The sequence below is a fragment of the Dryas octopetala genome, chromosome 7 (genome assembly GCF_963921425.1).
Source record: "Dryas octopetala chromosome 7, drDryOcto1.1, whole genome shotgun sequence".
Taxonomy (NCBI): domain Eukaryota; kingdom Viridiplantae; phylum Streptophyta; class Magnoliopsida; order Rosales; family Rosaceae; genus Dryas; species Dryas octopetala.
In genome coordinates this window covers 5,859,503-5,882,386 of record NC_141372.1, presented here as the reverse complement: position 1 = coordinate 5,882,386, position 22,884 = coordinate 5,859,503, and the positions used below count along the sequence as shown (strand labels likewise).

Here is a 22,884-nt window from a genome sequence, read left to right as displayed (position 1 = left end):
TAAAAACCGCGGAACCTAGTCTAGATAATGATACCCACACATCAAAATGGGTCACACATGTACTCTCTAGTGTTCCATCATGCCCCAGGTCAACGTCCATCCATTGGTCTTCTAAAATCAAATTTTATGAACCATATAACTTAAATAAAAGTAAGGGAAGAAGAATAGGAAATTGCATACCTCGAATATGATTTATATTGCCTTGTTACACTGCTTTTGTCTGTAGCTCAATTTCAATATAAACATGCTTCCTGAATATCATGGATTTTTGTATTAATAATTTCATTCATGAGTCTATAAAAAGAAGATTTGGTACCAACACTAGACTCATTGAATTTATAGAGAGACTAAAAAAAGTCAAAATTAATTCATGAATGACGGGTTGGAAAACAATTTAGAAATGACAATGCAATTCTGCACTTTAACAACAAGGCCTAAGAGTTCCCTGTAGTCTCATAATGCCATTTGAGTGAAGTTAGAATTGGATTTTAGATCTGGACACATTATCAAAAGACCCAAGTAGTTATTAAGCAATAGTTGACACAAAAAATGATTAATGTCCCTCTTCAAGTAATTTTCATTTGGAAAGAAGGATCGAAATCAAAGTGTGAATATATAAGCAAATGGTAACTAGCTAGATATCTGGCCATCTGCTACCAGCTTCAACTGCTAACCTGTGAATATAAAAATATACACCGTTCTCTCTTCTCTTAATGGGCACACTCCACTTGTTTAATATAAACATTCATGTCTTTCACGTTCTCTCCCTCCTCTGTCCTCCCCCAGATTCACTAGCTTCTTAATTCAACATATATATGCATAAAATAAGACAACCCCACATCGTTTCACCCCCACTTCCAGCCTTGGATCAAGCTCCCACATTCTCTCTCTCTCTCTCTCTCTCAACTTTTTAATTTGTAATATTTGTTTGTATTTTGGAAAATTTCTCAAAATTGTGGTGCACTAGGCAATTGAGCTGTTGTCTCTTCTTCCTCTGAAAGGAAGCGAGGAGGAGCTGTGTCAAAAATGGGAAATTCAGAAAATTGCTGTTTGATTCCAACTCATGTGCTCACTGTCTGCAGATGTTCATTTGCATTAATGCAACTGTAATGCATAATTGTATGCATAATTGTTACCAAAAGTAGAAGCATGGAGTTGAAGAAAGATAAGCTAGTGAGGTAATAATGTCTGCACTCTACAATTACTATCATTTCCATGATTCCCACTTTGATTCGTTTCCAATTCTGCTAACTGTGTTTTCATATTCATAGGTTTTATGACAATGAGAAACAAGATGTTCACCTTTCCTGGGAAAAGAGGGACACCCAGAAACACTTAAAAGATCCACTTTCTGTGTACAAAGTCTCAGCAGCACCTTTGTTAATTCCTGAAGGCAGTAGTACTACTGGTGATAGAACCAAAACTCCCAGATTTGGGAGGTTTAAGGTTTTCCCAGAGAACCATGAACCACATCAGAAGCGAATTCTTGATCCTGGAAGTGATATTATCTTGCAATGGAACAGGGTTTTTCTGTTTTCTTGCTTGGTGGCGTTGTTCGTTGATCCGCTTTTTTTCTACCTTCCTTCAGTGCTGAATGTTGGCAGTTCATCTTGTATGGCAACTGATTCGAATTTGGGAATTGTTGTCACATGTTTTCGGACTCTTGCCGATATGTTCTACATGTTGCATATGTTCATTAAGTTAAGGACAGCTTATATATCGCCAAGTTCCAGAGTTTTCGGGAGGGGTGAACTTGTTATGGATCCAGAGAAGATTGCAAGAAGGTACTTGAGATCAGATTTCTTAATAGATCTCATAGCTACACTGCCTCTCCCTCAGGTACACTATCATCATCATAATTATATTTTTATGCAATTAGTATAGCGGTCTAGATTGATTCATCTGCAAATGATTTGGTATTTATGAAGAAAATCCAATGTATTATTCGATCATTTGGATTTTGATTTGTGAATTCGTTCTACTGATCATGATTAAATTCAGATACATTGATGCTCTTTATGTTTTTTAAGGAATGGTAGGAGACAAAAGGGGCATTTGGAATCTTATGCACTATTGAGTTGTAGTAGTTTAATTTTACCTCTCTCTCTCCCTCTCCTTTCACAATTTCTCATTTTGTATGGAACTTCAGACTAGAATAAATGTTTTTGTACATCCTATACTTCTTCACAACTTTTATCAGCTTCTGTAACAGTTCTGGGAATAACAGTACTTATTTTCTTTTTGGCAGATCGTGATATGGTTTATTATACCAGCAGTTAGAAGCTCCCATGCTACCAATAACACCCTTGTACTGATTGTTCTGCTCCAATATGTTCCCAGATTATATCTTATTTTTCCACTAAGTTCTCAGATTATCAAAGCCACTGGTGTAGTCACAAAGACAGCTTGGGCTGGGGCTGCATATAATCTGATACTCTACATGTTAGCTAGTCATGTATGCAGCTTCTTTTGTTTAACATTATGCGTTTTTTGTCCATTCAATTTAACTATGCTTCAGAGCTCATTAGCCTATGCTGCTCTATTGAAAATTCTTTATAAGATTTCTTGAGAGGTTTTGACAATGATGTGACAGCTGTTCTTATAGGTCTTAGGAGCATCATGGTATCTGTTATCTATTGAACGGTATGCAACCTGCTGGAAGTCTGAATGCAGAAAGGAACTCAGTCCCATGAAATGTATCCTCAACTACTTGGATTGCGGTACTTTGAACAACGATGATCGCCGGACATGGATAAACAACACTCTTGTGTTTAGTAACTGCAATCCACAAAACACCATCGGCTTCAATTATGGCATTTTTGAAAATGCAGTGACCAATAGTGTGGTCTCCTCAAAGTTTCTTGAGAAGTACTTATATTGTCTTTGGTGGGGCTTACAGAACTTGAGGTATGATCACAAGTTATGCTATGCCATTGCGTGCACTACAATAGTCACTTCCATTCTAAAGGGTCCTATGATTGTGTCCCTAATCATATGTCTCCGCAATTTGAATCAATATTGGTGAAGTTCATATATAGATTTTGATATGATCTCTTTTACTATATATCAGCTCCTATGGTCAAACTTTGACAACAAGCACATTCATTGGGGAAACTTCCTTTGCCATACTCATTGCTATCTTGGGTCTGGTTTTGTTTGCCCACTTAATTGGAAATATGCAGGTATGCTCAAGGAAGTCTGTTACCCTTCTATGCTCCATTGAACCTCTGAATGACCATACGTATGATCAAAATACCATATTTTCAGTGCTTAACTGTTGTAATTTGTTCTAGTTCAGTAACAATATATCTTTTTCTTTTCATATTGTTAATATATCCATGCCCATCTTTTAGACATATTCTATTTAGTGTAGACCTATTTGCAATCTATCACTGTGAGACTTGAGGAGTGGAGGCTCAAGCGACGAGACACAGAGGAGTGGATGAGACATCGCCAACTCCCCCAAGATCTGCAAGAACGTGTTAGGCGATTTGTGCAGTACAAGTGGCTTGCAACTCGAGGAGTTGATGAAGAATCAATCTTACATGCCTTGCCTACAGATCTTCGTCGAGATATCCAACGCCACCTATGTTTAGACCTAGTTCGACGAGTAAGTTTCTTCTCTGGTAATCTAATCTGGTGCTACAAATGTTCCCCAGTCCATGGTGTGTTAACCTGTATTCCATTTTTCTGATAATGTGTAACTGGGGTGAAGTATGAGCAACAGAAGTAACTGCTTGTCTTTAGGCCATTGGCCTTGATATGCCTTGTATCCTGCTGGACTGTTTGATAATAAGTCTTGCATTTATAATGATAGTGTCATATACACATGCCAGATTTTATAATAGGGGTTTCCTTTCCCTGTGAAAGCATTGGTTGGAATTATTTGATATGTATAAAATTTTTGAGAATGTCAAACAAGAAAATATTATTAACCCCAATGCATTCAGAAAAGAGGACATCTTCTTATTCCAAATGCTGACACTGATAAATCCTAACAAATCAATAACAATGAGTAATGCTTCTCACTTCAATTATGTCATTTGCAGGTTCCATTTTTCTCACAGATGGATGGTCAACTACTTGATGCCATATGTGAGCGTTTGGTGTCCTCCTTAAGCACTCAGGGAACCTACATAGTTCGTGAAGGCGACCCCGTTACAGAGATGCTTTTTGTTATCCGAGGGAAGCTAGAGAGCTCAACAACAAATGGAGGCCGGACAGGTTTCTTCAATTCAATTACTTTGAGACCTGGTGATTTTTGTGGGGAAGAGTTGCTTGCTTGGGCATTGCTTCCCAAATCCACCCTCAATTTGCCTTCTTCTACAAGAACAGTTAGAAGCCTTGATGAAGTGGAAGCCTTTGCACTTCGAGCAGAAGACCTCAAATTCGTTGCCAATCAATTTAGACGCCTTCATAGTAAGAAGTTACAACACACCTTCCGTTTCTACTCTTATCATTGGAGAACTTGGGCTGCTTGTTTCATTCAGGCTGCTTGGCGTCGATGCAAGAAGAGGAAGTTGGCAAAGTGCCTTAGCATGGTGGAGTCATTCTCATACAATTTTGACAAGCAAGAAGAGGCTGATGGGACAGAACAAGAAAAGGAAGAGTACTGCAGTAGTGCTAATGCATCTTCAAATTCTTCCCAAGCAAGACAGAATCTGGGTGTCACAATACTGGCTTCAAGGTTTGCTGCAAACACTCGGCGAGGAGCTCAGAGAATCAAGGATGTCCAAATGCCTAAATTGCAGAAGCCTGAAGAGCCAGATTTCTCAATGGAGCCAGAAGATGATTAGTTCATTAACATTGCTGAATAAACTGCCAAGAGTCAATACTATGCACAGGTTTAAAAACACCTCCAAAAGGCCTATTGGAAATTACAATAACATGCTTATTATTTAGCCTGTACTTGTTGCATGTATAGTTTAACCACAGTTTCCACCCCAAGACCTCAGTTTGTGGGATTAAAACTGCAAACTCTTAGTTGTTGGCTCACCCTAAATATCTATGCTGTGTTCTAGGATCTGGTTTATTGAAGAAACATATTGTACACTATGACTCCATTGTAAATTCTAATTCCTCTACATATAGCCAGCTGTACTCTACAAATAAAATTATTTGTATACTTATTTTATTGTATCAGTTAATACACATTTTCATTCATATGATTTTTTTTCTTCCCTACAGTTTTGTTTTTCATTCTATAGTTCCAAAGTTTTTGTTGCACTTGTTGTTCAGGGCATCAAGGATTTAGTACCCTTCTGATCCAAGACCCAAAAGGCCCTGGAATTTCATTATGGTGAAAATAATTTGTAAGTGATTATAAACACTAATCAATATAACATGCATTGAAATATGTTAGATAGGGAGAAAAAGTAAATATGTTGGAACACAATCTCTTTGGTATAACCAAGCCTACTGAACTAAGCCAGTGGGTTCCAGGGTCTAGTGTGATCAGTGATGTACTGATGTTTGCTGTCTTGCATATAAAATGCAACTTGCACCTGATTTGGTATATAATAATGGGATTCAAATGACCAACTTTTTCTGATCCACAAGAAAAGGAAACCTAAGTTGGACATTTGCAAGTGGTAAAAAAAAAAAAAAATTGGACATTTGCAAGCATGTGATAAGTGCGGTCAAACCCTGACAGGACTATCCAAATGAAGCTGTTATAGAATTTAAACTTTTGTTATAAAATTCATACATATTAAATTAAAATGTAATATTATTTTGCTAATAAAAAATTAAAATTATGGATCGCAAAGTGTAACTGGTTTTGTTCAATCCTAATATCACCCATGACCCTCTTGTGAGTTGCAAGTTGCAACCAACTTAGCAAGTCAGGCGTATCCAAATGAATGCTTAGATTAGATGCTAAAGGATCTTAAGAAGTGACTTGTCAAATCAAAGACTCTGTCTGGCAGGTAGTGGTAGTCCATTACAAAATTTTAATGTACTGGGCTCAATGGGCTATGGCCGGCCAAGGAAATGAATCTGTCTGACTAATCCAAGGGCACCAACTACAAAAAGATACAACAGCTAGTATCAGATACAGGCCCACAAAAGATCTCTGGGTCCACAACTATGTGGCCCTAAAGTGGAATCTGGAAGCCAGAAAATTTTATGAACCAGAAAACTCAGTTGCCCCAAAATACCATAATAAATTAATAATGCTAACCTTGTTTCACCCATTTTGCCTGCCGACACTTCAAATTTATCTCAACACACGTGTGCATGGACACACAAATGTGAGAGAGAGAGAGAGAGAACAGAAAATACATAAAGGAATTTTCTTTTCAGGTAAATTATATAAGGATGTTTTACATGTCTCACTGACTACCAAGGAATCTGTAAACCTAAAGCATCAGGCAAACTCATCCTTGGACTCCACTCAACCTTTTTGGATTCTACAATACAATATGGCTCTTGAATATGAAATGCCAAATCCGCCCAAGCAATATTAACCAATGACAACCATAAGAAATATGTGGAAAGAGAGAAGATAGCATATTCTGCTCCTACCTTCGGTGAACAACAATTCAATACCTGTGGAACACTAAAATTGATCAATGCCCTATGTGGAAAAGAATGAGGAAAGAACAATTGGAAATGTAATAGAGGGAGTGATCGATAAACAAAGAAATTCCTATCGAGTACTTCACACTGTATGGACTATAAATAAATCATGTTATTGAACCAGAGGCAACCCTGTGCTGCACATTCCCAAGGCAAAAGGGGTTGAATTGAACTTCCTCAATGTGCACATAGGTGTTTGCTTTTTCTCCTTTCTTCTTGCATGAATTATTAGCTCATTTGCTCACCAATGAGATCAAGACCAACAAGGAGGAAGGTCACACCTTGGAAGAGCAGGAAGTAGAAGTGTACTCCTTGAGCAGATAACAGACTCCTGACAGAAGCCGTGAGCAGGAGAAATGCTAGAGCAAGCTCTTTCCTATATATCTTGTTAACTTTCTTAATGGGCATAGGAGCTACTTCTTTCTGTTCCATAATTTGGTTTAACTCAGAAAGCTCACTCTCAGAAGACCCTCTGTGGACCTGTAATTGGTTTACCATCTTTGATTCCCTTTCAGCAGCAGCCAGTAAGTCAGGTTCTGATGACCTGCCAGCCTTCTTGGTGACAACCCACTCATAAGAGCTACCCAGCTGGAACAATCCAGAGACCATCGCATTGAATTTGGTAACAGACATAGTGTTCTCAAAAAGGAGGTAGGGAACAATAAAAGGGAATGATTTAGGGGCTGGAAGAATGTTGAGGAATGACATGAAAACTGGTACATAACAGATGACCCACAAAGGAAGCTCTGCCTCCGGGACAAACATGGATAATGGAAGAATTATGCAGAACAAGGTGAAGGAATATAGAGGAAGGATAAGTTTCCTCAGTAGAAAGAATAATAGTATCAAGTTTGCTTTCTTCCGTGCTGATATCTGCAGTATCAAAGAATTCAAGACATTATGCTACATGCTATAATAATTAGCAATTGGGAATTAATGGAATGTGAATATTTAAGGCACCTTGGAACTTATAACTTCTGGAAGACACAATCTAAATAGCTGCATAGGACCAGAATGCCAACGATGCTGTTGCTTCCTGTAAGCTTCATACGACTCAGGCACTTCACATAGCACCTGAAAGTTTACATTACATATCTGTAAGATTTAAACAAAATTATACAGATTTGGAGGAGAGAAAAAGAAATCCTATTTGCTCTCAAATTTTATTGTACAGATAAGATCCTGACCAAGAAATACATTAAGTATCACAAATGACAGTCGCTGCATATTTTCCTTGACATGTTTTGCTTTTCCTTCGCCTGAATTCATTTATGAATTTTGACTAAGTAAATCTATGGGATTTTGGTGGCACCATTTCTATCAAGTGAATGTGATGGTACATGCTTCTTTAGGTAATTAAAATGATAGGTCTATATAAATGGATATGGAAAAACTACACTCTAAGATTACCTTAACATCGTTAAGGAAGATGAATTTCCAACCATTGAGATGGGCCCGGACAGCTATGTCCATATCCTCTACAGTAGTCCTTTCTAGCCATCCTCCAGACTCCTCAAGGGCTTTTTTTCTCCAAACACCAGCAGTTCCATTGAAACCAAAGAAATTAAGAAACACCCCATTGACCTGCTGTTCCACCTCAAAGTGGAAACACAAATTAATATTTTGGAGACGAGTCAACAAATTCTCATCCTTGTTCACAAAGGCCCATCTAGCCTGAACCAAACCTAGTTCGGGATTGTCCTGCAACACGGGGAGATAGATTGAATTCCTGAAGTGTACTTTAACCAAAAATACACTGAAAAATGTATTGTGTTGTTTTTCTTCACCTTGAAATGCGGCACCGTTTGCTTAAGAAAATCTGGATTAGGTTGGAAATCTGCATCAAAGATTGCAACAAACTCATAGTCCTTCACATAATCACAGCTCATTGCAGACTTGAGATTTCCAGCTTTGTAACCAGTTCTAATGGCACGATGCCGATAGATTATGTTGATACCCCTTTGGCTCCACTTAGAAACCTCTGTCTTTATTAACCACCGGATGCTCTCATCATCAGAATCATCAAGAACTTGAACCAGTAAATGGTCCTTTGGCCAGTCAATCTGGCACACTGCAGAGATAGACTGCTCATATACCTGCCAAAGGCCAGGGAAAAAACTTCATGAACTTCAGAATCAACAGGATTTTATGTGGCTGCCCATTAATTTATTAAGCTTAAGTTTTCTATTATCCCCATCATGTAATATCCAAAGTGGGAATCTTTAGTCTGTTGTCGAGATTAAATAATAGATCTGATCAGTGTGACACAATTCTTTACATCTTGCTAAAAGTTCACAATTGTAAGTCCAATATGCTTGGCAGAAACAGAACCATAACTCATACTTTCAGTAAAAGCATGTATTCCTAAATAAATTTTATATTAATGGTGATTCTTCATTTTTGCACACAAATATCGAACATTGCTAATAATTCTTCAACTGTTCACCAAATTTTGCATGATGCAGTTAAACCTAAGACAATAACTGAGGCATTTTTTACTTTTTTCCTTTTTATTAAATATACAGTCTTCTCATTCTCATTGTCCAAGCTTTGCAAATTTGGTGATAGAACTAGTTTACTAAATATAACTACCTACTCCAAAGTAGTACTAAATCCTAGTGAATCTATAAGCGACATAAGAAACTAACAGAAAAAAAAAATAATAAGAAGAAGAAGAAGAAGAAAAAAGCAAAGGAAGTGATGAAGTTCAATTCATACCTCTCTCTCATTACACATAGGAATTTGAATAAGAACCATGGGGTACTCATATCCTGATTTCTCAACATCATCTGACTTCAAAGAATCATCAATCCTGGGCTTAATGTTCTTGTACTTTATCCACAAACAACCTAAGCAAAGAATCATACGGTCCGCGGATTGGATAAGGAAAAGAGCAACACTAAATTTAGAGAGCGCTTGAATTGGGGGTGCAATGTAATCAGCTCGAAAAGTTAACCAAGCAACATAAACCGTGTGGAGCAAGCCTTGTAAATCAGAAGTCCGAGGGATGTGCAAACTCGGATTGCTAAAATAATGCCAACCTTTGAAATAAGCAACCACCTCAAAAGCCAGAATGGCCAAGGAAGTCACTAAGAAAACTCTTATGACTGTAAACAGTAGCTTCCCCCTTCCCAACTTCCCATTCTCCATAGTTACACCTTCCCTATAGATTAACCTCTTCTTAATGGTACCAAGCAATGCCCAGAAGAGTGTAGCAAGCGAAGCAATGCAGCTGAAAGCACGATGAACCTTAAGAAGCAAGACCCATGTGATTTGCTTGGCATTCTTACCCCTACTTTTTTCAACAGGCCTGAATGCAGAGTCTGGACCAGCAATCTCCACAACAGAGAAATTGGGGTTCTCCATTGTCACAACCACTGGTGTTCCCTTCTTGGTGTCCTTTGCCCACAAATTAGAAAAATCCAATCTTGGAGCCATTTTCTCAAACACAATATAGCACACTAAATAAAACTATGATGAAGAATTTAAGAACCAAAAGCCCCAAATTTTCCAAATACCAAGAAAAATTCTAAAACCCAGATCTGAAAACAGATAAATGAGCAAAACCCATTTCAGGACCAACCCCAAAAAACCAAACTTTACCAAAGAAAGTTCAAAGAAGTGAAGAACCCATTTCAAGGCTCTGCATTTTCTACATAAAATGCAGCAAGGAAAAGCCTAAAAAAGAAGTGTGGGAGGTTCTTTGTACTCTCTCGAAGGCACTCTAGAAGACACACACAAGGGGAAGCCACATTATGAGGGAAGGTATCTGCCTATATCAGCAGCGCAGCTGTAATGTAATACCAAAACACCATGTGGGGTGTTTGTCAAGTGAGTAAGCCAACAATCAAGCCCACAAATATTACCATTTGGTGAAATATTTCGGTTCATAAAATCTGCTTAAAAGCTAATAGATTCTGAAAAAAAAAAAAAAAAAAGCAAATACAAGCTCACTAACAAATCATTAGAGACTGACTGACTATAAGTAATCAGTCCACTGTTCACTGAATACAGGTGTTGACAACTCAGTTGTCATTGTAATTGAAAATCAAAAGCTAAACATGGTCATTGTTCACTAATCATTCTTAGGAAAGTTGTAATGTTTTTTACAACCCAAAAAAGAAAGATAGAAAATTTGAGTGAAGGGAACAGTTACACAGAAAAAATCTACCAGACCAACTGTCAAAACGGAGTGTATTCTAACTTCTAAGTATACTCGAACTCTGTACATCAATGGCGGAAAAACCTCGGTGTCATTAGTTAAAACCAGCTAAAACTCTCACTTTCATGTCAGAGATTCAGAAGAATAATAAAGAGAGTATTTTTAGTAATAATGATTGTATTCTTTACTTACAAAATGGAAAGCTAAGTTTATATATATAAGAATATTCTTTTGTTCTTTTATTCTTTATGAGCAATTTTCTTTTTTTCTTCAATTTAAATATGAACAATTTTTGTTTGGCCATTGAATACTGCATTAATACAAAGAGACAGGGGCTTAGGGCCCACTGCGAAAAGCCAATACTACCCTCCCATGTGATTCAGAAGAGAATTTTATTTCGGGTGCAAAGTTGTAAACTCACTTAGAAAATATCTTTTTTCGGTGAAATATTCAGAAAATATTTCATTTGATAAGAAAAATCCACGCATTACATGTTGTGGTGGGCCTGATGGCTACTATTTATAGAAAAAATATTTTAAAAAGTTTCCAATTTTACACCGTATTTGGAATGAAAGCTACACAATAACTAATTAGTCCCTCACTCCCTAATCAAAAAAGAAAAACTAATTAGTCGTATTTATTTAAGGAATTCTTTTTAACCCATCAATGGTTCAAAGGAGTAATTGAAAAAAGAAAATATGCCATTCTACATTTCTACCTCTGTAAAGAAAAAGGTTACTAATTTCCAGATGTCTCAAAGGTTAAGATTATAGTAGTCACCATACATGTAACAATTTTTTTTGTGTGAATTTTTCTAATAAATTTAATCTCTTTTTTATTTCTTAAATAATATGAAATTATTCTATAAGAAATAAAATTATGGCAAGTTTGGAATGAAATTAATTTATACATATAAGAGAAGGAGAAAAAATGAAAGAGAGATTTCATTTATTAAGGAAAATTCACAGACAAAAAAAAAAAAGAAGTTACATTGTAGTGGTGGCCAGTATTTAATCTTAACAGTTGAGGACTCATGTATGGATGAATTAGCTCTATTCTATGCAGACTTGCACCAACTCTAATAACATTTAGATTAGATTGGTCACAGAGAAAATTCTACAAACTTGTAAGAAAATGGTATGTAATTGATTTGTTATTTTATTCAAGAGGCAGAGCCACAAACTTATAAGTACAGAAACAACCTAATATGGTTCCTATGATCAAGCTAAATTATTTACAAACAAGGAAAGTAATTATTTACAATATTGACAGAATCAACATTCCATTCTAAGCTCGATTTCCTTCAACACTCCCCCTCAAGTTGGAGTGTATGTTTATGACACCCAACTTGCTAAGTAGCACTTCAAACTGTGTCGAGCTTAATGGCTTAGTGAACAAATCGGCCGGCTGATTTGCAGTTCTAATGTGACCTGTCTTAATCATCCCTTCTTGAATTTTCTCTCGAACCAGATGACAATCTATCTCTATGTGTTTGGTTCTCTCATGAAACACCGGATTTGATGCTATGTGTAAAGCCGCCTGATTGTCACAAAACAGGGCTACTGGCTGCGTGTGATCAACTCCCAAATCCTTCAAAATGCTCTTCAACCATGTCACTTCGCAGCAAGTGGTAGCCATGGAACGATACTCGGCCTCCGCACTTGAACGCGAAACCGTTGTTTGTTTCTTAGTCTTCCAAGAGACCGGTGCTTGCCCAAGTAAAATGCAGTACCCCGTGATTGATCTCCTTGTGTCTTTACAACGTGCCCAATCGGCATCACAGAATGCCCGCAATTGGAGTGACCCTGTAGATGGAAGTAGGATACCTTGACCTGGTGTATGCTTAATGTACTTAAGCACTTTATGGGCTGCGTCCAAATGCGGTTGCCGTGGCTTATCCATGAACTGGCTCAGTACATGCACGGCATAAGTCAGGTCCGGCCTAGTTATGGTCAAATATATCAGCCGCCCCACCATTCTTCTGTATGCCGAAGCATCATCTAATAATTTTCCATTGAACTGTGTGAGTGATAAATTCTGTTCCACAGGGAACCGAGAAGGTTTGACACCTAAAAATCCAGCATCATCCAAAATCTCCAAGGCATACTTGCGTTGTGACAAACTGATTCCATGCCGTGATCTGGCAACTTCGATGCCGAGAAAATACTTCAACTGCCCCAAATCCTTAAGCTTGAATTGGTTGGCCAAGAACATTTTCGTGTTCTCTATATCCTTCAAATTGTTCCCTGCCAGTATGACATCATCAACATATACAAGCAGCGCTAGGAAGTTACCTTGACGACGTCGGACGAACAGAGAATAGTCGGATCGTGACTGTTGGAATCCAGCGACTTTGAGAGCAGTAGACAACTTGATAAACCACTGCCTAGATGCCTGTTTTAAACCGTACAGCGACTTGTGCAATTGACAGACCCGATTCTCCCCCTTTCGTCCGAAACCAGGAGGCAAGGACATGAACACCTCCTCATGAAGATCGCCATGTAAAAACGCATTGTTCACATCCAATTGGTGGAGATGCCAACCACGCAGAGATGCCACACTAAGAAGGACACGAACGGTCACCAGTTTGGCAACCGGGGCAAAGGTTTCCCGGTAATCAACGCCTTCGACCTGGCTGTAGCCCTTGGCCACTAAGCGGGCTTTATAGCGCTCGACCGTGCCATCGGCCTTCAATTTCACCTTGTAGACCCACTTACAGCCGATCGGTCGTTTATGAGGTGGCAACGGCACCAAGCTCCAAGTCCCATTAGCTTGGAGGGCATCAATCTCAGACTTCATGGCGGCACGCCATTGTGGAATTTGAACGGCCTGAGAGAAACTTGTGGGTTCTTTAAGAAGTGTAAGTTGAGCAAGATATGTTTTGTGATGGTGAGAAATTTGAGCATAAGACAAGGACTGAGAGATTGGGTGAGCCGTACCTGAACAAGTGACCGAGTGCGTGGATGATGGTGGGACGAGCCGTGAAGGGAGGCGAGTCTCGAGATGAAAATCTTGCAAATGGGCAGGCGGCCTGGTGGAGCGACCGCCGCGGCGCGGAGCTGGGTTGGGAGAGGTGGACGACGGAGATGGTGTGGGCGATGGAGAGATAGGCGACGGAGATGGTGGAGGCGATGAAGATGATGTAGATGCAGGTGTCGGTGGAGAAGGGGCGACGACACATGATGAAGAAGGCAGATCGGTGAGATCTGTATTGGGTGTGGGTAGTAAAGTGTGGTCATGTGGGCCAGTGAGTGAAGTGGGCCCATCAGGAGGGGAATGCAGATGGGCTGTATTGTCCATGTCAAAGTGTAGTAACGGGTCAAGGCTAGGAGAAGAAATTGTGGGTAAAGTTTGATGATGTGGTGACGCAGCGGATTGGTGAGGAAGTGAGAAAGGAAACACATTTTCAAAGAAACTCACATCACGAGAAACAAGCACCTTTTGTTGACTGAGATCAAAGACGCGATATCCTTTTTGGCCATAAGGATATCCCAGAAAAATACACCGAGATGCTCGTGGATCAAATTTCGAACGAGTCTGTGCATGAGTAGAAGTGAAACACAAGCAACCAAAAACACGCAAATGTGAGTAACTGGGAGGTTTGTGAAACAACTTTTCATACGGGGTTTTGCCCTTAAGAAGAGGAGTAGGTGTTCGATTTATGAGATATGCGGAAGTGAGAATAGCATCCCCCCAAAAACGATTCGGAAGCCCAGCCTGAATAAGCAAGGCACGAGCCATATTTAACAAGTGTCTATGTTTTCTCTCAACAACCCCATTTTGTTGTGGTGTATTAATACAACTAGTTTGATGTATGATACCTTTATCAGCATAGAAGTTTCCAATGTTGAATTCAGGACCATTGTCACTACGGATGATCTTAATTTTGGAATCAAATTGAGTGGCAACCATATTGATGAAATTAACTAGAAGATTCCTAGCATCAGACTTGTGTTTCATAAGATAAATCCATGTGCATCTAGTGTAATCATCAACAATGGTAAGAAAATATTTGGCACCTGAAATCGAAGCAACTTTATAACCACCCCATATGTCAATATGGATTAAATCAAAACTAGAATGAGATGTAATTGAACTGGAAGGAAAAGGAAGTTTTGTCTGTTTAGCCAAAGGACAAATTGCACACATGTTGATATCACAAGAGGTATGTTTCAAATTTGGAAAAGAGAATAACGAAAGAACTCTAGTAGATGGATGTCCAAGACGTTGGTGCCAAAGAGTTGGATTGGATTTTTGCGCCTGATTGCATGTTCCTCTCTTGGCTCGATCGAGATAGTAGAGGCCCTCCCGTTCAATTCCCGTCCCAATCATCATCCCCGAACGTAGGTCCTGTATGATACAAAATTGGTTCAGAAAAATGGTTATACAAGATGAATTGGCTAACTTGCTAATTGAAATCAAATTCAATTTGAGATATGGGACACACAAAACGTTCTCAAGAATCAAATTGGGGAACAAGGCAACTGTGCCAATGTGGGTCACTGGTGCCACAGACCCATTCGACAATTCTACTGTGTGATTAGTGACCGGTCTCGAGTTAGAAAGCAGGTTGAAATCATAAATCATATGATCCGTGCAGCCACTGTCTAAAATCCAAGTACTCTGTTTGCCATTAGAGTTAAGTGAAAAGGCTTTACCTGAAAGCTCATGGGTTGTGGAATTACCAACGTGATTAGCAGAGGAGGTCCTATTTTGCAGCTCACTCAATATTTGTTTGCACTCTTCAGCGGTAAATGGGAATTTCATCTCTTTCATCTCTGTCATACACGTTGCTGCTTGGTTCCCTTTGGAGATCACTGCACCAAACTCGCCCTCAGCCGCTGCCTTCTTCTTGCGGCAATACTCGGCTGTGTGACCCTTCCATCCGCAAAATGCGCATTTTAGGTGTGCACGGCAATTCTTGGCAGTGTGGTTTGTTTTGTTGCACTTGGTACACTTCAACTCTCCCTTTCCTCCTTCGGATTCACGGCTATAATTCTTCACGGCAAACACGGCTGCATCCGGTTGTGCCTGAGCTTTGCCCGCTGTCACTTCCGATTGCTTCTCATGCCGCAGGACTAGAGAGTACGCCTTGTTCACTGCGGGTAAAGGATCTTGCAGCAATGTGTTGCTACGAACACTTGCATATGAGTCATTGAGACCCATGAGGAACTTCATGGTCTTTTGCGTGTCCAAGTATGCAGCCACTTCCTTGACCGATCCACAAGTGCAGATCGGAAAGGTGCACAGAGCATCACGCTCATCCCATAGTCCCTTCAATTTCGTAAAGTAAGATCCCACGGACATACTTCCCTGCACACAATCATGAATCTCATTCTCGATATTGAACAGTTGAACCACGTTCACATGTGAGAATCTTTCCTGCAATTCCAGCCACATCTGCCTAGCATTCTTGCAATTAATCACGCTGCTGGCGATGTCCTTTGACATCGACCCTAGCAGCCAAGTTTGAACCAAATTATTGCAACGATTCCACTGTTGCCATTCATTTGGATCCTTCCCATTCGGCTCCTTGATCGAACCATCTATGAGTCCGATTTTGTTCTTGACCGTTAAGGCCATGGTCATGGATTGTTTCCATGTGCTGTAATTATCTTCAACCAAGGGCTGCGGCACAAGAATAGCACCGGGTTGGTCTGAATGATGAAGGTATAGTTGATGATTGGGATTATCCCACTTGGTTGCCGAAGCCGTGCCCGATGTTTTGCTTTCTTCCATGGAGGTCGGCTAGGGTTTTATGATGTTTTGTATATTGCCCAGATCAATGCTCTGATACCATGTAAGAAAATGGTATGTAATTGATTTGTTATTTTATTCAAGAGGCAGAGCCACAAACTTATAGGTACAGAAACAACCTAATATGGTTCCTATGATCAAGCTAAATTATTTACAAACAAGGAAAGTAATTATTTACAATATTGACAGAATCAACATTCCATTCTAAGCTCGATTTCCTTCAACAAAACTAAAATAATTTTCCTAAATTTGATAAATGTCTGGAAGATCTCTGTCTCTCTCTCCTTGCACTGGTGGTCATAACTGATAATTTTGTTTTTTTTTTTTTTCATGTATATAAAAGACTTTTGATCTTTTCAATTATTTACAGATCTGTGTCCCTGCATGTGATATAAAATCAAGAGTCACAGAGATCACCAAGAAGGCCTGATGAAGTTCAGGCTACTATGAATGAGTATGAGCTGGAGAGAAGGAAGGCCAATTGTCAATACAACTCATAAGTCCTTCTCTCTCAGTCTCTCTCTATCCACATTTCCCTTTTCATTTTTATGAATTCATTAAAAACCCTATATATATGCAATTAAATATTTATTTTTTCAAAATTTTAATTATATGATTCATACAGACCTTTAGCTATTGTATCAAATTAAATATATTATAATGAAATATAAGTAATGTTGTGTTGTCGCTCTCACATATTTTGGTATCAAACGTTAAAAAATTAATATCAAATATTTAAACATCGTTCTATTGCAGTTGGTGGGCAGCCCAGTTGAAAGGGCCATAGAGTTTGCCCCTCTGCACCTAAGTTCGATTCCCTTTCCCGCTAAATCTAAAAAAAAAAACAAGGTGACAATCAGACATGTCATACTCTATATATAAGTATGAGCTGGATGAAGAGAAGTAAGGCCAATTCTGTCATGCAACACATAAACCCCTCTCCCCCAATTTCTCTCTCTCTCCACATTTCCTTTTCCATTTCTATGGATTGATTAAAAACCCTATTTGCAATTAAACTTTAATTTCTTTCGCATTTTCAATCTCATGATTCATGCATATCTTTAGCATGTATCAAATGAAAAGAAGATCAAAAACAGAAAGGCAATTGTTAAATAGTGGAGTAAGTTATCCCATGAGTTCTAACTAAAGTGACATTAAGATAAGTAGAGAAGCGATAAATTTGAGGTTCGAATCCTATCATACAAACCTTAATTATAATGAGATATAGGTAATGTTGTGTTGTTGATCTCACATGTTTTATTATCAAATTGTTAAAAAATCAATATTACATATTTACATTGTTAAGTCGCAGTCTAATAATATAATATATCAAATTATTTAATGATAATGAGACATATCAAACTCTATAATAAGATAAAGACTTCTCATGAAGCATATTTTTTTTTATCATTTTATGAATAGGATCATATCATGCAGTTGCGAATCTTAGGTCTACCCGCGATTTTCTTTAGGAAAATGTTAGATCCTGCCCCCGTGAAGCAGCCCACCAAATTTAATTTGTGTTTCTTCCTCTTTTTGGATACTCATGCAATCACCACCAAAGGCACATGCCAAGAAGATACTTTGGCCACTAAATTCGAATCTTGTTAAACATGGGATTTTCATTGCAATGTTTCCAACTTTTGATGCAGTTGTTGGAAAAGCCTTGAGTCTTAAATTCAAATCTTTCGAATCATGTTACACATTTACTAATGTTCTTTTGCTAGAGTGCGAATTTGAACCACATGGTTATTTTAAAATCAATTTAATCCATGGTCCAGATTCACAGTATGAGAACATAAATTGTAACTCCTGAATGAAATTAAATAGTAAAGTCTTACTTCACCGGCAATAATTGTAGCAGGGGAGAAAACAAAGGATATTATTGCTCTGAAGATTGTATTAGCAGAACAGGAAAACAAGTGCATGTGCAGGGAAGTCCCATTCTGATAGCTTTGGATCCTGGAAGATTTGTCTTCTCAAGGCCTAATCTTTCCCAAAACTTGAACTGGGGTTTTTTTTTGCTTTCTATAATATCTAAATTTCAAGAATGAAAAAAGAGTCAAGGAATGCATCCAAATTCATACCAGCATCTAATTTAGTGACAGTGTGACACCATAATGATGCAACAATATCTATACATTTGAGTCTGTAAAATTTGATTCCCAACAAGCGATGCACATCTGATGAACATGCTGCTCAGCAACCAGCTTTCAGCTTTCATTTTCCCAAAAGGAAAAAGACTTGTCACAATCTGCATTTCATATGATTCATGTTATAGCCACCACATTCAACATCAGAAAGATCAGTTTTCGTCAGTAAATACTGAACAGCAGACAAAAACAAAGCAACCAGGCTGTGTAAATCGGAAGATGATGAATTGTTTTACTATGAAACATCTCTACCATGTGATCAGAGTGATGAATTTTAATATACTGTTAACTGAACATGTTTACAAATCTATGTATCATTGTCTTTGAAAGAATTATTTGGTCATCTTTGATGAAAAATACAAGCAAAACAATCAAAAGTTGCAACACAAAGCAGCTGTTAGTGGAAACAGTATGCAATTTTTCAATATCACTTTCATTTTCGAGTACGACGAGCCTCCACATCTGACATCACATTTCGGGGCTTGTCCTTCCTTTGTTGATATTTGGCATATGAATACCAAACTCCACCAGCTGTGTTGATAACCAGTCCTGTCACATTCAAAGGATGTACTTGCACACCACCCAGTACGACAAAACCAAGGGTCTGAGACACAAAGAAACATGTATAAATAGTTTTGCTCAAAAATATTTTGTTTTACAATAAATGAACTAAATTTAATGCCCAATAGGATTTGGTATTGGAATGATTGATTTATAATATAATGCGATCAACTAGTCTACAACAAAGAGGCAGTTTCAGTCGTACCGTGGACCCTACTCCTTTTAGGACGCCAACAATGGTTGTTGTTAGAGCAGAGTTGACTATGGTACATAAGAACATGGTGTAGTTGAGAACAATGCCCATAACAAATGAAAAAATCAGGATCACCAAAAAATATAAGGAATTACTCTGCAAATAAAGACAATTTCATGTCAGTTATACAGTAGGATCTTTTTCTTTTCTTCATAAGTAAAATATACTGCAGGATCTTGATATGCGATAAAAGGGAGTGGTATTTTTATGGTAGAAGACTATATCCAAGAAGAAACGAATAGGGAAAAAAAACTTTGAAGCACATCTGTAAAAAGAATTCAGTGCCACAGCAATAATCCCAAAGCAATCTTTACATGGTCCCTAATTACATGGGCAGCAGTGCAACTGCATATCCACTAATCCAGAGTCCCAAAGCAAATGCAAACAACACAAAATCAGTAGAACTTGTGGAACAAGGCCTTAATAAAAATCCGTAATCCATTTCCTGATACAAAACCAACTTTTTACTATTTTAAGACTCCAATATGATTTAATAAATATGAGATAGGTTGGCATCCAAAGAAATTTAAGCAGTCAAGCATTCCTTGCTCAAGAAGAGCATCTATTGTTTCCAAAATTATCAAGAATGAATTAAATGCATATATAACGAAAAAGCTAAGGTTCTGACCTTTGCAAATAGTATTGATAAAGAATTTGGAACTTCTCCTGTAGCTATAATTAGAAACAGCAAAAATGGAAGAGACAGAAAGCTGTTATAGAACATGATTTCAATTGATGATAGCCCATCCTCTGCACCAGATTTCTCCACCAACACAAGGTACATGGTCTGAATGTAAAATTAAGCACTTGGATGAGCTTAAGTACCATAACATACAATTTTATAGCAAGTACCCACGGATGAACAAAAACATCATAACAAACCTGGAAAAAAACAGAAGTGAGGGCCAAGCTATATCCAAAAAAGTCAAATGAAAAATCTCCTAATGCAGCTATCATAACCCCTGCTGCAGTCAATAGCACAGAAAGACTCACCTGAAACATGAAAGAGAGGGAAAAGACAATTAAACAAAACTACGTATCGTCAAATTTAGTCATGGAAATGCTTCTTGCCACAATTTTGACATATATTTCTCATCAAGAAGATTCCACACATATGTTTTGCACTTTTAACAATGGGTTTTTTTTCATATTTAGTACCTGAACTTTGACCATTGTCTTAATGTGGTACCTAAACTTTTATTTGTCCCAATTGAGTACCTAAACTTTTATTTTGTGTCTAATAGGTACCAAAATGAATTTCTGTTAAAATTATCAACAAAAGTTAGGGGCAATATAGTCACTTCAAAAAATTTATTTTTTAATTTTAATTTTTTTTGTTTGTTGTGTGTTTTTTTTTTTAATAATTTTAAACATATAAAGAAAATAATTAAAATATACTTTGACTATATTGCCCCTAATTTTTATTGACAATTTTAACAAAAATTCATTTTGGTACCTATTAGACACAAAATAAAAGTTTATGTACTCAATTGGGACAAATAAAAGTTTAGGTACCACATTAAGACAATGGTCAAAGTTTAGGTACTAAATATGAAATAAACCCTTTAACAATAACTGATGGATGCTAATTTGAAATCAAGCTTCATTATCTACATTAATAAAATCAACTTTTTCTGAAGTCAGGCATCATTACGTCATAAGACATTTTGTTCAATTACGATGCCAGAGATTGTTTATTTTGGTTATCAACAAGCAGGTGAAAGCTGCCATCATAAAGGCTTTCAACAGAAACAACAATTATTATATTTTGTCAAAGCTGAGTGCAGTTAGTTTAAAGTCAAGTGTTTTACACCTTATACTAAGCCTCAAGAATGGAGAAGGGTTTTGCTAAGCACTGAGGAAATGACCTGGCCATAATAATACGAATAAGACACAAAATGTTACTTATTCTCATCCAGCATATCTTATCTTATGATCAAAGAACAATATGATCTAGCTTCATTTGAAATTTATAGTGTTAGTCAATTCATATCGGTTATTTATGGAATTTTTACATCATATGTTTCCAAGACTAAACAGTATCTTGCCTATGAATATGCACTAAAACCTATCAAAAGGGGAAAGAAAAATAAAAAACATAATCCATTCAATATATATGCACAATCATAAAGTTTAATAACACTGGAAAGTAATTCTATTACATAAAAACGGGCAGGAGTCAAACAATGTACAAGATAATCCAAAGAAAGACAACACAAAACCTGTATTGTGGGTTTCCCTTTTCCTGCGAAGAATCCAGCTACAAGCACGGCAAGCGGTGTGAGTCTTTTGATTGCAATATACATGGGAATATTAACTCCCTTCAAACTGGCCAAAGCAAATGCCACATTAGCATTGTAGAAAAGCGAAACAGGGAGAAGTTTTTTTGCAGTGGTCATTTCTAATCCTCTCGCTCTCGTGTATCCAAATTCACGACCCAAATATATAAGCAAAGCAGTTGCCAATTGCTAAAGACAATAAAGAAACGAAACAAGGCTCATTATGAATAATCAAAGAGGAAGCAGTTGCTAACTGCTAACAAAATAAAGAAATGAAAAAAGGGTCACTATGAACAATAATCAAAGAGCAATGTTCCAATTGTAAGTAATACCTGCAGTGTGAGAAGGGTCATTGAATATGAGTACTCCATAAGAACTGCTTTATTGATAAAAACCATTGCCATGGAAGCAGCCCCATACGACAAAGCCGCAGACAAACTACACTCAAGCACAACAGAGCTGACTGAATCAGTAATTCCTCAATTCAAGGCATTACAGCATACATAGTAAAAGTTTTGCAATCAACAAACTAAAAGTTTTAATATAACATAAACCCAGAAGAACGCAAAAGGGGATAGAGAAAGAGAACCTCAGAGTTGGACTAACTTCTCCTCCATCAGTACGTTTCTCCATGGCCAAATCTAAGCTTCAAAACACAAGTCTCAGTGTGGGTGTTACTGTGAATATGAGCTCAGTGGCAGAGTTAGTCCCAACCCAAGTCCCAGTTTACATGACAATCCAATGAAAGAAAGAGTTGGGTGTTGTTTGCTTGACCAAAACAAGCAAATTAATCAAAGAGACCCCAAATCTGAAAAGAGTGAAAGCAGAGGTTATATATGGGACGCAGGGACAGGACCCAAAACAGTGAAAGACGAAGCGAACCAATTTAAGATTCATAAATTTGCAAACCTGATTGCAATTACATGGGTTGTTGGATCAGGGAGAGAGAGAGTGAAGAAAAGCGCAAAGAAGTAGTGTGAGAGAGTGTGGCGCGTGAGATGCAGAGAGAGTAAAAAAAATGCAAACAGAGAGAGAGAGAGAGAGTAGCGGAAAGGAAGGAAAGGGAAAGTGGAAAATGAAAATGGAAATGAAAATCGCGTGAAAATAAAAATGAAAAACAGGTGGCGATATTCCGGCCAT

At 37.8% G+C, this 22,884-nt stretch overlaps 4 protein-coding genes across 5 annotated transcripts; 1 reads left to right on the top strand and 3 right to left on the bottom strand.

Moving 5' to 3' along the window:
- Window positions 1–1,060: 1,060 nt before the first annotated feature.
- Window positions 1,061–5,076, top strand: CNGC14 (cyclic nucleotide-gated channel 14). Its single transcript, XM_086249577.1, has 7 exons — window positions 1,061–1,178; window positions 1,272–1,839; window positions 2,249–2,455; window positions 2,606–2,907; window positions 3,071–3,182; window positions 3,374–3,610; window positions 4,050–5,076. The coding sequence occupies exons 1-7, from the start codon at window positions 1,150–1,152 to the stop codon at window positions 4,794–4,796; spliced, it is 2,202 nt and encodes a 733-aa protein (XP_086105703.1). The 5' UTR covers window positions 1,061–1,149; the 3' UTR covers window positions 4,797–5,076.
- A 1,207-nt stretch (window positions 5,077–6,283) lies between these two features.
- On the bottom strand, window positions 6,284–10,417 carry LOC147278964 (putative xyloglucan glycosyltransferase 5). The gene is made up of 5 exons (XM_086250875.1): window positions 9,298–10,417; window positions 8,367–8,675; window positions 7,990–8,280; window positions 7,540–7,653; window positions 6,284–7,452 (listed from the first exon to the last, which is right to left on the bottom strand). The coding sequence occupies exons 1-5, from the start codon at window positions 10,015–10,017 to the stop codon at window positions 6,808–6,810; spliced, it is 2,079 nt and encodes a 692-aa protein (XP_086107001.1). The 5' UTR covers window positions 10,018–10,417; the 3' UTR covers window positions 6,284–6,807.
- A 4,636-nt stretch (window positions 10,418–15,053) lies between these two features.
- Window positions 15,054–16,480, bottom strand: LOC147278963 (uncharacterized). Its single transcript, XM_086252455.1, has 2 exons — window positions 15,400–16,480; window positions 15,054–15,091 (listed from the first exon to the last, which is right to left on the bottom strand). The coding sequence occupies exons 1-2, from the start codon at window positions 16,478–16,480 to the stop codon at window positions 15,054–15,056; spliced, it is 1,119 nt and encodes a 372-aa protein (XP_086108581.1).
- A 2,372-nt stretch (window positions 16,481–18,852) lies between these two features.
- UTR7 (UDP-N-acetylglucosamine (UAA) transporter family) lies at window positions 18,853–22,842 on the bottom strand. 2 transcript variants are annotated; one of them, XM_086250782.1, is made up of 8 exons: window positions 22,654–22,838; window positions 22,334–22,552; window positions 22,077–22,182; window positions 21,688–21,933; window positions 20,348–20,458; window positions 20,094–20,252; window positions 19,418–19,561; window positions 18,853–19,255 (listed from the first exon to the last, which is right to left on the bottom strand). In XM_086250782.1, exons 2-8 carry the CDS (start codon window positions 22,375–22,377, stop codon window positions 19,085–19,087), a joined length of 981 nt encoding a protein of 326 aa, XP_086106908.1. In that variant the 5' UTR covers window positions 22,378–22,552; window positions 22,654–22,838; the 3' UTR covers window positions 18,853–19,084. The 2 variants fall into 2 exon arrangements, with proteins under 2 accessions (XP_086106908.1, XP_086106909.1); XM_086250783.1 differs by lacking the exon at window positions 19,418–19,561 and having other exon boundaries at window positions 22,654–22,842.
- Window positions 22,843–22,884: the final 42 nt, after the last annotated feature.